The 13,759-nt window shown below is 41.3% G+C and overlaps 1 protein-coding gene across 2 annotated transcripts in view; it reads left to right on the forward strand.

Moving 5' to 3' along the window:
• The window catches only part of agrn (agrin), a 184,733-nt gene extending 172,299 nt beyond the window's left edge, over window positions 1–12,434 (forward strand). For both annotated transcript variants that reach the window (XM_085914793.1, XM_085914800.1), the window contains 4 exons: window positions 340–430; window positions 5,350–5,574; window positions 8,853–8,956; window positions 10,158–12,434. In XM_085914793.1, the coding sequence (XP_085770919.1) occupies window positions 340–430; window positions 5,350–5,574; window positions 8,853–8,956; window positions 10,158–10,318 (581 nt within the window). In that variant the 3' untranslated portion in view covers window positions 10,319–12,434. The remainder of the gene's footprint in view (window positions 1–339; window positions 431–5,349; window positions 5,575–8,852; window positions 8,957–10,157) is intronic.
• Window positions 12,435–13,759: the final 1,325 nt, after the last annotated feature.

The raw sequence follows: 13,759 nt of genomic DNA on the forward strand, positions 1-13,759 counted from the left end.
TAATCCAATATTATAGTTCGTTAATCCTTAAACTAAAGTAGCACTTTGGAAAATTATGAAATGAATCAACTCGTGCTTCAGCAACAGGTGACTCCATGTACTTTATGTCATACCTGCCTGATAACTTGAAATGAACCGTGGCTCGATGCAACTTAGAAAAACATCCCCCGCCTCTACCATTAACCTTGCACACGTGGTCGTCTGTCCTTTTCACGTTAATTAAATATGCAGCGGCACTCCCGCGTCGGCTCTGATGACAGAACCTTCCTTCTTATTGATTGGTGTGAGCTCATCTACTCAACAATCCCCCACTTTCCCATCCTGTCCCTTCCTTCACAGCCATTTACGAGAAGTCTGCCGGGACTGACACGGAGGCCGTTGCCTTTGACGGCCGGACATTCATTGAATACCACAACGCCATCACAAGGAGGTAAGGAAGAGGACAAGAGCATGTCCCCATTTGAGCCTAATACATACTAATTGCCATATTAACTAAATAAACTATCTGTCTCGCCCCTCCCTCACTAAGCTGTGATGACAAGCTTGATGATATCATCAGCTCACATGCTTCAAGGGTACTAGCAGCGAGCTAATGCGCTTTCTTTTAACACCGTTCCACAAAGTACCGAGACATTAGACAATCAAAGTGTTGCCCTGAGAAAACTATGTTGTTCTTGTTTTGCATAATGACAGTTTCGAAACCTGCGTTATCTGACATTTTACAAGAAAATAAAGCTGATGGCATCAATGTAAAAGCGCTTCATAGAGGGGGAACTATCCAAGAAAACAAAAGCTTATGTCTCGCTAGGCCGCTGGTTTGACATTTGTATGCCTCCAGTGAAGTTTGCCGCAGGGGTTATTAGAAACAATGTCTAAACGGAGAGAAAATGGCTCTATGTATTTGTCAACACAAAGCCCAAATAACAATGTTGCATAATTCGCCCCCAAAACACTGTCTGTCTTTGTGTGTTGTTTGCTTTGTCCAGTATTAGTCTTGACCTCTTCCGTCTTTGTGTGTCTGTTCTCACATCAAATGTCCCTCACTGTCTTTCCTCTCCCACCATAGCCAACTGACCAATGAGATCCCAGAGTAAGTAGACGAAATGTCTATTAAGAAATTGCCCAGCTTCAAATCAAGCCTAACTAACAGTAACAGCAACAACGTCCATTTTTTTAATAATTAACAAAACCCAAGACACTAAAAAATCCAAAACCTTTCCGGTCATATTCTCATTTATACGCAGACAATAACCATCCCAACTTCATTCAGTTCACCTCCATATTTCAGTTTGAGTGATTTCTTTCTTTTCAAGACATTTTGCAGTGTCATTAGATCCTTTCTGTTTCCCCTCGTCCTCCCCCAATGCAAAGACAAGCATGAATGTGTGCATGATAAGCATTGTGCCTGTACCCTAGAGAAATTCAATTGCTTTATCGAAAATGTGCAATCTTTTATGCATGGTTCATATACAAGATGAACTGCCATGCATTTTTGCACTAAATGCTGTTAGCTGGAATGTGGAACATGAAGGAGAAGAGACCGCCCCTCTCTTGAAAAACAGCAAGAGGAAGATATACTGACCTAGTTTTTGGTGCTTGTACAGTTTATTATTCGATCATTAGCCTGGTAAGTACTGTAACCCCAATGTAGAAAAAGCTTACTAGATTTCAGACCAAGGTTTTAGATCTGTTTTCTTTCTCCCCAAAATCTATTATGAGGAATAATTAAATTCCCTACAGGCCCTGGATAAAGGCACCGACATATTAATCACAGATGTACCCCCCACCCTTGTAGATAAGACCTCCAGTTGCGAGCTCTTGCAGTGTGTATCCACAGGTATCAATCCCACTTAACAGGAGGAGGGACAGCGGCTCCTCGGAGCCAGACTGTCAAAAGTTGAATGGATGTCCCATTTTGTAAAGAGCCACAATGAATTTGAGTCTAAGTAAGCGGAGATGGGGCGCAGCGCTCCGCAGGTGCACGGATCAATTCAGCTTGATTTGATTTTGTCACGGAAATGAATACATTTCTCACAAAGGCTGCCATTAAGTGCTGGGCGAGGGCGCAAAGTCAAACGTTCACCTCGGGTTAATGGCACTACCACTCGGAGCATCCTTTGAGCTGCCTTTGCCCCTGTCTAAAAAGCGTAGGTCAATTTGGCTCGAGGCCCATTATTTCAATGACAAATCATATGTGGCAATGACTCCCCGCCGTTATGGCACTTGACCCCATTTTTTGACGAGTGTGTCTTATTCACCACTCAAGTTAATTGATGCTTCTCTGTGGCATGCTTGCCTGTTCAGAGAATTGGCTGCTTGCTGAATGAGGTTATGCTAGGTGGAGATGCTGATCATGAATACACTTTACATGTCCATTAAAAGATGCTTGTTTCCGGGGGCATTGTGGCACATTAGCCACCTTGATCCAATAGCGCTGCCCTAGAGAGCTTCCTTTCATGGTCGCTGTGTGAATGAGGCGCTACACGATGGACATTCGGGGGATTTGTCTTGATTGCTGAATCGGGAAAACAAAAAGTGGCGCAGTGATTCTAGGTTGCAGTCGTGTGGTACATAACAGCTTGCAATCTTACAGTAAAATCCTTTTCCAAGAAGTAATTATATTTCACCAATTAAATGTGTTAAAATGCTGTGCTCAAAGCAAAACAAAGAGACCCGCGAGACTGAACTAATTGTCTTTGCATTCAGTTGCACAAATCAACTGTAATAAAATTGTAAGTGGATCCTATTGTTTCTTGTGAAATAAGAGTTAATTTTGAGGCAAACGCAGTGGAGTTGGAGTCCAGTTGAATCCAGTGCCTGCATGATGCCAACCTCACTCTTGTCCCTAAAATCTAAAACGTGGAGGGTAGTGGCCTTCGAGGACCCCTGATTTACAAAAGTAGCTTTTATCTGCCATGGTTTTCTTGCACTAGTGTCACATGGCTGACAACGGTAATAATCTAAAACCTGTTTTGTTGGGGCTCGACAATTTGACTGTCAGCAAACTTGACAACCAACTGTATTTCTTTTGGCAGCCTTGGATGATTATTTGAGATAAAGTTTCAGTGAAACAGTTGATGCAGAAAGGACATCGCAAAATACTGGGACTACATAAAAAATTCTTGGAAAAATTGGGTTAAGAAATAATATCTGAGAATAAAATACATCAATCATTTAGATCATTGAACTGGGTAAGCGTCATAAAAAAATAGATAGATTAATTGTGGGAGCCATTTTTGTGTGACGTAAAAATCCGCTAGGTCAACAAAAATTTGGGGGGTCAACAAGCAATCGGTTGTTTTAAAATGGCCATTCCGAGCGGCACACCTGTGATTACAACAGATGATCGCGACAGTCCCCATGGTGGATATTGTAGTGGAGGACCTTAGCTTTTCTCAGCTTTAGATCACAACAACCCTCCTTCCCTTTTGTCCTTCTGGCCTCTCCGCTTACCTTGCATGCCGTTGACTTTCTCCCCTCCCCCCTTTCCCTGAAGTCCCGAGTCTGTGGAAAACCCGTCTGACCAGAGGTGAGTCTCTTGGAGCTTTAAGACTTGCGGTCTCTCATTTCTCATCCCCCCATCTTCTTCTCAGACAAACCCTCCTCCCCATTTGCTCAACGGGCTAAATCTCCCTCCGCAGCATCGTTTTAATCACGGCAAGTTACAACTATGAGTCACACTGAATCTCTCCACGCACTTGACTTCATCCTAATTCAAGGCTCTGATAGCGGCACTGGATCCGGAGTCTCTGAGACCCTCCCGTCAGTACGCTCTTGATTGTATTTTACACTCTGCTACCACCTAGAGTCAAACTTGGAGTAGAGACACATTGAGCATGGCGCTTTGAGAGAATTTGAACACGTGTTAGTCGTAGATAAAATCCAACCATTTATAAAAACAGAATCAACGACACAGTAGCAGTCTCGGAAGTCAGCAGTGTATATGAGATTTCTAAACCTCGCATGCATGCCGTTGTTTTATTCATGATATATTCAGCTCACTTAATAACCTTGAACTTATCACTGACAAGCTGCTCGGATGGAGATTTATTGGTCCCTGTAAGCTCTTTGAGGTTTTGCCAGAAGAGGATTCGCTGAGCTTTATTTGTTTTTAGGGTTTTTTTCCTCTCTTTTTTTGGGAAAAAAATACGATACTTTTAAATCATTCCATTTTTGTTGGTGTTTCTTGTAACCTCAGCAGATTCAGATAATGAATAAGCTTTAAATCCGGGATATATTTTTAAAATAGGGACATGGGGGTCAACTTTGTTTGTATATAAGAAACATACAATAAAACAGTCGTTTTGTTTCTGCTGAGGTGAACCACATTATTGTTGTTCCTTGACGAACTGATAAATATTGCTCTCTCTCTTCATAGTGTACCTCTTTTTATTTCTGCACATAGAAAAGGACTCCCACGAGCCTCTGTTTTTTTCCACGCTGACTCCTGCCCCATGTCATCTGTCTCGTCTAATCTTTTTTACCCAGCTCTTGCTATTGTTTTTTTCCCATCCATGTGCCACTGGTTGTTTGTTGTCCTCACCTTGTCTTTGTGTTTGAATACCCTTTGAGGGAGGTGGATTATAGCCGTGTTCCAGATGTACTAACAATTACACGAATACCGATTGATGGTGTGCACTCAAAATTGTACATACGAACATACATGCCAGCAAATGGTCGGATTTTTAATGGATGGGGTGTCCGTTGTCACCCGACCGAGAAAATATGAAGAACACAAGCTGGCATTTTTTTTTTAAAAGAAATGCTAGTATGGTGATTGTGAGTGCAAACTTGGCCGTTCCGTGCAGTGCCTCTTCGGGGATAGCATCTTATCTTCACTCTCCCAGAGTGTTGGTGGCCAAGAGTCTGAAGATCAAACATGCCAGTGAAGACAGACACAAGAAGAAGTTGCAAACAACTCCCGCTCAGTAGACAAACAACCCCCTGCGACACTTAAACACAGTCTGCATTCCGAATGCTGCCCAATACCCAATGTGGATAAAGGACTTGAGATGGAGCTCACACTTTTGTGAATCTTAAATCTTCAATCTTCATATTGGATAGTAACGAAGCCAACAAAAAAGCAATTATGCTTGCTGAACAGAGGTCTTTGGCAAGTTTAAGTCCAATTCCGAATTGTACATTTTCACTTTTGAGGTTCCACTGTGTTTTGCAACATTCAACTAATCGTCCTCCTTGGAAATGAATAATGTTCCGTACTTTTACGATCAAGCTAACTTGCTTCGCATGCTCACCAACCTATGGTTGGACGAGGTTGCTCTCCGATTTGAACTCTTTTCAGCAACTGAAACAATATCAAAATTCACGCTTTTGTTCTTCTGCCCCCAGCGAAAAGGCTCTCCTGGTGAACAAATTTGAGCTGAGCATTCGCACGGAGGCGACCCAAGGCCTCATGCTGTGGAGCGGGAAGGGCGTGGAGCGTTCCGACTACATCGCTCTGGCCGTCGTGGACGGCCGTGTTCAGATGATGTACGACCTGGGCTCCAAGCCGGTGGTGTTGCGCTCTTCAGTGCGCGTCGACACCAACCGCTGGATACGCATCAAGGCGAGCAGGTGAGTTGTGCTGTGGCAGCGAACAAAGGCTTTCTCACTTTGATGGGATTACACTTCATCCATATTCTATTCCTGTCGCTGCGATCCCTTGCATCAATCCTCTGATCCGCTACGAGTTGACAGATTAGTTTCAGATTAAGGTTATTTCCACGCCTGGTCATGCTTGAGCACGATGCGCATTGCAGAACCAATTCTACGGATGCATTAATGAATGGTGAGGAAGGAAGAACATGCAGCAGCACTTAGGCTCCACATGGGAAAATTAAATAATAATCTCATTAAAATTGCATGAAGCCGAAACCAAACACACACAGATGTATCTTGAAGATCACGCTCCTAGCATGACAGCTGATGCTACTCTTTGGGAATTTAGTTCTAAATTACATTTGCAATTAATCAGATTACCACAAATTAGATGAGAGCGGTGCAAACCTGGAGCTTTTTATACCCTCTCAGTGAGCTCTGTGCCTTCCCCTTTGGGTAATCAAGTTTTGCGGGAAAATATTGTTCATTTGACCGTAGCACATGCCTATACAGTTCTCTATATGAAAAGAACAGAGCACACAAAGAGCACAGACCTCTACTATGGCACATACCTCAGACCAACATTTTCTCAGATCGATCAAATGTACAATACATTACGATCTTATGATTCCACGATAATGTAACGGAACATTATATGATAGATATCTTCATTCATTCATTCATCTGAACCGCTTATCCTCATGAGGGTCGCGGGTGTGCTGGAGCTGACTTCAGGCAGTAGGTTGGGGACACCCTGAACTGATCGCCAGACAATCACTGGACACACGGAGACGAACAACCAGCAGAACTCACACTCCCACCAACGGGCAATTTGGAGTGGCCAATGTGGGAGGAAACCGGAGCACCCGGAGAATACTCACGCAAGCACGGGGAGAACATGCAAACTCAACACAAGGAGGGCCGAAAGGTGGAATCAAACCCGTAACCTCTAAACTGCGAAGCGCACGTGCTAACCAGTGCTCCTCCGTGCAGCCCTATATAGTGTTAATGATTAAAAAGAAAAACAGTAGTATGCCCTACTGCAAGGGTCATCAACATGGTGCCCCTCGTGACCACATGAGTAACCTGTGGAGCTGTTCTAAAAATAGCTCACCGGTGATAGGGCATCGTTGCAGAAAGGATTGTTTAAAAATGCAAATACTGGCAGAGATCCATGAAAAAAGTGGTGTAGCATTTATTCATCCATTTTCTAATTATTGTGAGACATCATTAACACGATCACTGTGTGAAAAGGAAATTGTTTAATATTAATAACAAATACTAACATTTTTAAGAGCATGCAAACTCGTATCAAATTGGTAGTTCTTCCTTCTCACTAATTAGTGCCAAAGAAGTAGCTCTCATTTTCATAAAGGTTAGTGACCCCTGCCCTGCAGTAATCTCAGGAGATAAAAAAAAATGGTGTGCTTTCGGGGGTACGAAAGTAATGAAAATAGTTTGTTAGATCGTCAGTGTTAAGTATCAACTGCTTTTAATTGAAATCTGAATCGGAAATTATTTGTTATTACAAAGTCCTGCACACACATTTGATATTTGATATTTTTCAATTTAATTCAACAAGAGTCGTATTTCCTCTAGTTCATAAGTGTCAAACTCAAAGCCCGGGGGCCAGATACGGCCCGTCACATCAGCCCGCAAAGACAAATTGTGCATCGACTACAAATTGTTTTCACTTAAAAAAAAGATTGAATAAGATATTGCTAGCAATTTTTATTACCATTCATCTTTTTAAAATATTCAAAGTTGTTCCTCATCTCTGATTTCAAAACTAGCAATTCATCAATTTGTTGTGTAGCCTACACTTTATATGATATAAGGCATTTACAGATATAATAACCTTTTGATGGAAACTATGACGACAATGCGGCCCGCAAAAAAGAAAATGAGCTTGACACCCCTGCTCTAGTTGCACATGTTGTTCGAAGTCGTTAGAAGATGAGAGAGGAGCAACATTGACGTCTCCATTGACCGTAGTTGTCATGATCACAGCATGCACAAAGTCGCTCAAGTTTGCTACATATTTTTATGAAAGTAAACAAGCTACTGTAGTTTTCCAACAGCTGGCAGATAGTCCATCAGCGAGTAACACATACGGAAAGATTGGTTCGGTTCTCCTGTCTCATATAATTGTCTCTCTCACGTTGCTGTAATTTTTAACATCGACTCGGATCCTCTTGATGTCTCCTTCTGGAACGCACTCTTCTTGCAGCTCCATTGCAATCAGAGCCGACATTCTTCAATCAACAAAAAGCCAACCTGCTGCTCGTGAAGGCGCAAACAACAAGCGCAGATATATATGCCACCTCCGATGAAAGTCACAGCCAAAAGCGCTGAAAAAAATCCACAATGGGTTTACACAAGACACAATCCACATTAAATGACAAAAAGGGTGGAAAAGTGAAAGACCTGATTTTAACTGGCAGCCTCAGGGCTCCATCTTTGATTCTCAAATAGTCAATTCATTTGGATTAGACATAACATGTTAATTTGCGGATAATTCTCTTCACAATACATCATTCAAAAAAAATGCAGATAACCTCCTTGGCAAAGCCAAAGATGCAGCTCATATAGCCCGAGGCTTTACAATAGAAAGGCAGCGTGCAGTGATTGTTGTGCATGGCAATATCACATTAAAGGATTCTGTCATTAGAAACAAATTAACTGCTGGAAATTTGAGCGTGACCCATTTATCACCTTCAGCCTGGTGGACATTAGCTTTCAACGTGGCTGTCAATTTAAGTACGGGGGATAATTACATTGCTTCCGTTGTGTAAGAAAGCGGCGATAATTGATCACTCAACATCCATACCAAGCAAAGGAACGCTTCATGTCTGTCTCATCCCTGGCACGCTTCGAGGCACGCGAGATAATTTGAATGTTGACGGCGGTGTAAATCACAGCATGTGTAGTTATAGTGCTACAATCTGTGTTGCTTGCCGTTTTAATGATGCCCCCTCAGTTGGAATGACACTTTAGTGGGTTCAAATTATCCCCGTCGTCACAATCCCTGAGCTTGCGCTTCCAGCCACCTTGTATGAACGCTACCCCCGCGGCATCTGTTTGCTGCTAGGCGGGCCCATTTAGAACGCTGCTTGGCAAAGGCGTTTATCGGGGTCCTTAGTGTGCTGCCAGCGGAGCTGTGGAGTCATGATGCTTCAGATTAAATTAAAAAACGGTTTACAGCTATTGAGTATGACACACTTGCTTCTAAACAACAACCCTGTCCTCCGCAGAGCGCTACGAGATGGATCGCTACAAGTCGGCAATGAGGCAGCAGTGACGGGATCGTCGCCTTTGGCGGCAACTCAGCTGGACACGGACGGAGCGCTTTGGCTGGGTAGGCGGCCACACTTGAATAGAGAAATGGAGAAATATAGCAGAGGATGTCTAGTAAATTCGCTCCATCAAGAGAAGTCTTTGCTCCAGCTGAGCCGGTTCCAGTGGTTTTCTCATCTGTAGGCCCGTGCAAATGCACAGAATTAGTGTTTTTGTAGGTCTTTAAAATAGCATTAAAAACCATTAAATGGATTTATCGAAAATGTAGGCTTTAAATGGTATTGCAACAAAGGCATACCAAAAACATGTGGTGGTTTTGGTCAACTCTTGTATTTTGGGGCTTTTTACAGTCGAAAGGCATTATCATGTGTACCAAGCTGAACCAAATCTTTCGGCTTACTCGAGACAATGGAGGTGTGTTCTTGCACTCAGGTAACAACATCAAGTCAATCGCAACAACTGAGCTCTGCAGCAAGGACAGATGATCCTCCAATCCTTCCATCGAGGGCCCTTCTTTTTAAATCCCCTTTTCACCATCCGTCATTAATTCGACGGTAATGCGCGTGAAATTAGGCCTGTCGATCCCCGATTTCTAAGGGGCCCAATCCGATTAAGATGTGCGGGACTGAAGAGGTAAAGAGCTTTTGACAGGAAAGTGAACTCTGGGCCCAGCGGATAAGTCCGGAGGACATCACTGATGAGGAGAATGCCTTGATCCAAAAGGACATTGAGAATATTTTAAGAAAAACTTGATAATATGTTGAGAAAGAAGACTAGTTTGACTGAGCGTAAGCGTAATTTAAAATCCAACATATTGTAGGAGAATAGGAGCCGTCAAACACGAGCCAACTGGGTCACCGTATCTCTTCAAAGCATATGAAAATCCATTTCAAATTTGATTTAAATGGAAAAGGTGCTAAATTAGAAAGCAGAATGGACTGAATCAATTCTTTTGAACCACAAAACTGTGACGTTCATATTAGACAATAACCATTCCAGTCTGTTCACGCTGAGATTAAAACACATTGACAGCACTCAAAAAAGGCTACTTTCCAATTTAGATATCAAAATCCAAAATTTTGCCTTTACCGAGATAATAATACTCAGTTTTGAATAACACTTTGAGATGTTCATTTTTTTCAATATTCTAATTGTTGTAGTTTTAGTGTATTGCATCATACTGAGAGCTGTTTCTGAAATTTGTGTATAGAATGGTTGTTTTTTTTCCATAGTTCGAGCATTTTGTTTGCTGTCATCCTCAGGCGGTCTGGAAGAAGTGGCGGTGGCACGTCGGCTGCCCAAAGCCTACAGCACGGGCTTTGTGGGCTGCATCAAGGACGTGCTAGTGGATGGCGTGGAGCTCCACCTGGTGGAGGACGCCCTGAATAGCCCCCAAATATTACATTGTCCGGCGGCCAAATAAGCAAGCACGGAAAAAACACTGCGAAATGAGGAAGCAAATCACTCAATACTCAAGAAATCCTCCCCGCCCTTTCCACTCAATCCATAGCACCCATGTCTCCTGCTGTAATTATGTTCTATTTTTGTATACTGTTCATCAATTTTGTTGGTATGGGGAGAAAATGTTTTAAAATTTCTTGGGTTTTTTTTCATAATTTCCTTTAATCTCCACCTACATTCACATCTCCATTGCCTTTTTTTTAAATCAACATTTAAAACATTTTTGGTGTCATAGTTTTGCTGTTAAATCTGTTGCCAAGGTAACCAAAACGGTTGCTGATTGACTTTGCTCATGACTTGAATTCTGGTGTTGATTTTTACTTAATCCATTGTTGTGGTGCCATATCGGTCATTTACATTCCCCAAAATTCTTTTAACATACAATAATATATATACTATATACATGTTATATAATACTACATTCCCTCACTCCCTTCCAACTCATTGTATTTCTCTAATGGAACTCTTTGAGATCAGTCAAGCTGCTACGGTGACAAAGTACACAAAAAGAAAAAAAAAAATCCACTCCCATTGCTCTTCACAGCACCAAAAATTTATTCATTTGAAATTGAAACCGATATTTACTGGAACTGAAGCCCGTCTGACTCTAACACATCTAACATCTGGAACAAAGTCCTATAAATAATTATAGAGTTTATAAATAATACCAGAGACTGTGAATATTAGAGGTGGCTTCTCCTCAGAGAGAGGCGTGTATTTTTTTTTCCATCAAATTATCACTCATGATGACCACTATTAATGCATGGACGTATGCAGTGTTGATTGTTCTGTCTTTAATCGGGAAAAAAAAAAAAAAACACTTTCTTCCCTCTACAATAGCAAAAGTATCGGTTCATTTTCCAAAGCTTTTTCCAGGTGTTACACAGGAATCTTGAATGGTGCAAAAGGGGGGGAAAGGAGCAACGCAAGGAAAAAGAGACGATTATCCTGGCATGTATTTTGCCCGACAGATCAACAAACAAACAACAAAAGACTTGAGTTCCCTTTTTTTATATTCCACTTTGCTGGAAGAATCCGAAGCGGCTGTTGAGAGAGACTGCGACCGTTGTTGAAGCCATAACAGCCACAAATCAATGTTAACTAACATACTGTAGTAGCGCATGGGTTTGTAACATTCAGCGATGCAACGAGGAATTGCTGAATCACAATAAGCTGTGATGACTGATATCTTCTTTTGATATGAGATCTTTGGCAATATATTCTATAACAAAATCTGTTTTGTGGTTGGGTAGCAAACGGTCTTGTTCGTTTACTTTCTTAATGTTCCCCCTCTGAAATGATCTGGCAACCATCTTTTTTTTTATGTACAGGCCACCTGTTTTAAGTGTAAATTTAGCTAAATGTGTTATCTGTGGAGGTTTTGTTTGTTTGTTTGTTTGTTTGTTTGTTTGTTTGTTTGTTTGTTTGTTTGTTTGTTTGTTTGTTTGTTTGTTTGTTTGTTTGTTTGTTTGTTTGTTTTAGTAATATACACTGGAGCCATGTCTCTTCTACCACACTTTGATAAATGTACATGGGGGAGGGATGTCACTAAAGCTATAATATAACTGTCGTCCATAATATCAGGTGAAAATCAGGAAGCCCTTTTCTGGTGTATCAAGCCACGTTGCAATTCCAACACTCGTTCTCTTTTTATCTTATTTTGGCCACACTGTTCTTTGGTTTGGATCCATTCAGGTGGCGACACCTAAAATATACCAGACAACCAGACAATAATGCCATATGATTTAATGCCAACATGGAATTGCCTTTCAAGCCACCAGTCAGCTTGACTCTAAGCATCGTCCTTATTTTAGCCGATTGATAGACTCCATCCCTATATAATCGTAATAATGACAGAGTTAAAAAACATGGCAAGAGGAATGTTCAGATCCTCTCTTCTGTTCCTTATTTATATCTAAAAGTGGATGTAAGCGACTGATCACAAACTTCATAAAACGGCAGTGCATCGAGTAAAAGTGGCATGACCTGAACATTACTAACTTTATGACCTTTGTCTTGTGTTCTTACCATCATGAAATAAAATGTCAACCAAAATGGAGTTCATTCTTGTCATTGTTTATTTTAATTTTGGGGGGGCTTTAAATATTTTGGTTTAATCATACAGTAATCTGTATTTCTGAATTTGATGGTACTAAAATGCTGATTTCAACAAATTTTAATTTTTATAACACACACTGATGGTAGATTTAAAACAAATCAATTAAGATGTGAGCAAAATGTAAAAGTGAGCTTTCATTTGACAAGTTTGACAAATAATTCATAATTCAGTAGTGAAGGGTAGTTCATGCTAACTACCTCCTACCTTATTTCTGAACGCCATAGTATTTGATCGTTGGCGGACAAGTACGGTAATTTGCATGAAATGGCTCTACTGTACTGAACGTTGCCTGCTTTTAGGTCAGTTTTTCCTAACTTTTTTTCTTCGCATCAAGGCATGTATCCAGAGAGTGTTGATTCAGTTCAGAGTTTCTGCTCCTAAACCTTTAGAGAATTGGCATAGCAATGAATGTGAAATAAATTGAATGTGAAAATAAGGAAGTTGATACACTATCGACTATCAGCTGTTTCAATAGCTGGATTCATGAATTAGATTGTCATCTGGCACACACACAGAAATATCTCATGCTATATTTGCCTACGCAGGTGCAACAAAGCCTCTTGAAAGGAACATGAGACCTGCAGTATGGATTGAAATCGCCTGATGCTGGCTGATGACTTTGCATTCATCACATTTAGTGTTAGAAAACAAATGTGCAGCCGGTGCTATTCTCTTTCCACATCCATTTCCATCATGTATTGATCAGACAGTAACGTCATCCCATTGTGCACCGGCGTCGTTTTTTAACTGCCCACATAATAAATACTCAGTGGGAGCAGATCCTTTCAGCCTGGAGCACGTTGCACTGAACTGAGGAACAATTCCAAGGAGAGGAGATGTTCCATCTCTCAGTCCTGTCAGCGCTTGTATGTGAGCCATTGCGGCGGCACACGGGGTCAAACTATGGGGAGGCAAATAAATCCATAGACAATTGCATAAGCCTGTCCATCCCCCAGTAGATTAAGCTGTAGTGAGAGACCGCTGACGTCAATGCTGCCTGTGGATACAAGCGCCGTCCTCCAGAACAGAGGTGCAACCTGCAATTTTGCTCTTGACATCATATGGCATTTTTACAATAGAGCAAAATGAAGTCTTTATTGATTTAACAGTCAACAAGCTCCAAGAGGTGAATTAAAAATTACACTGTGCCATACTCTGTTCTCTGCATTGTCTGTTTACTGTTATAACAGTCAACAGATCGGCATCAGGTTGAATAAAGTTTAGGGCATGAAATCAATTATTAAAATGATTAAATATATATATTTATGTCTATACGTATCACAT

The sequence above is a fragment of the Syngnathus leptorhynchus genome, chromosome 1, assembly GCF_054491065.1.
Source record: "Syngnathus leptorhynchus isolate UIUO chromosome 1, UIUO_Slep, whole genome shotgun sequence".
NCBI lineage: Eukaryota > Metazoa > Chordata > Actinopteri > Syngnathiformes > Syngnathidae > Syngnathus > Syngnathus leptorhynchus.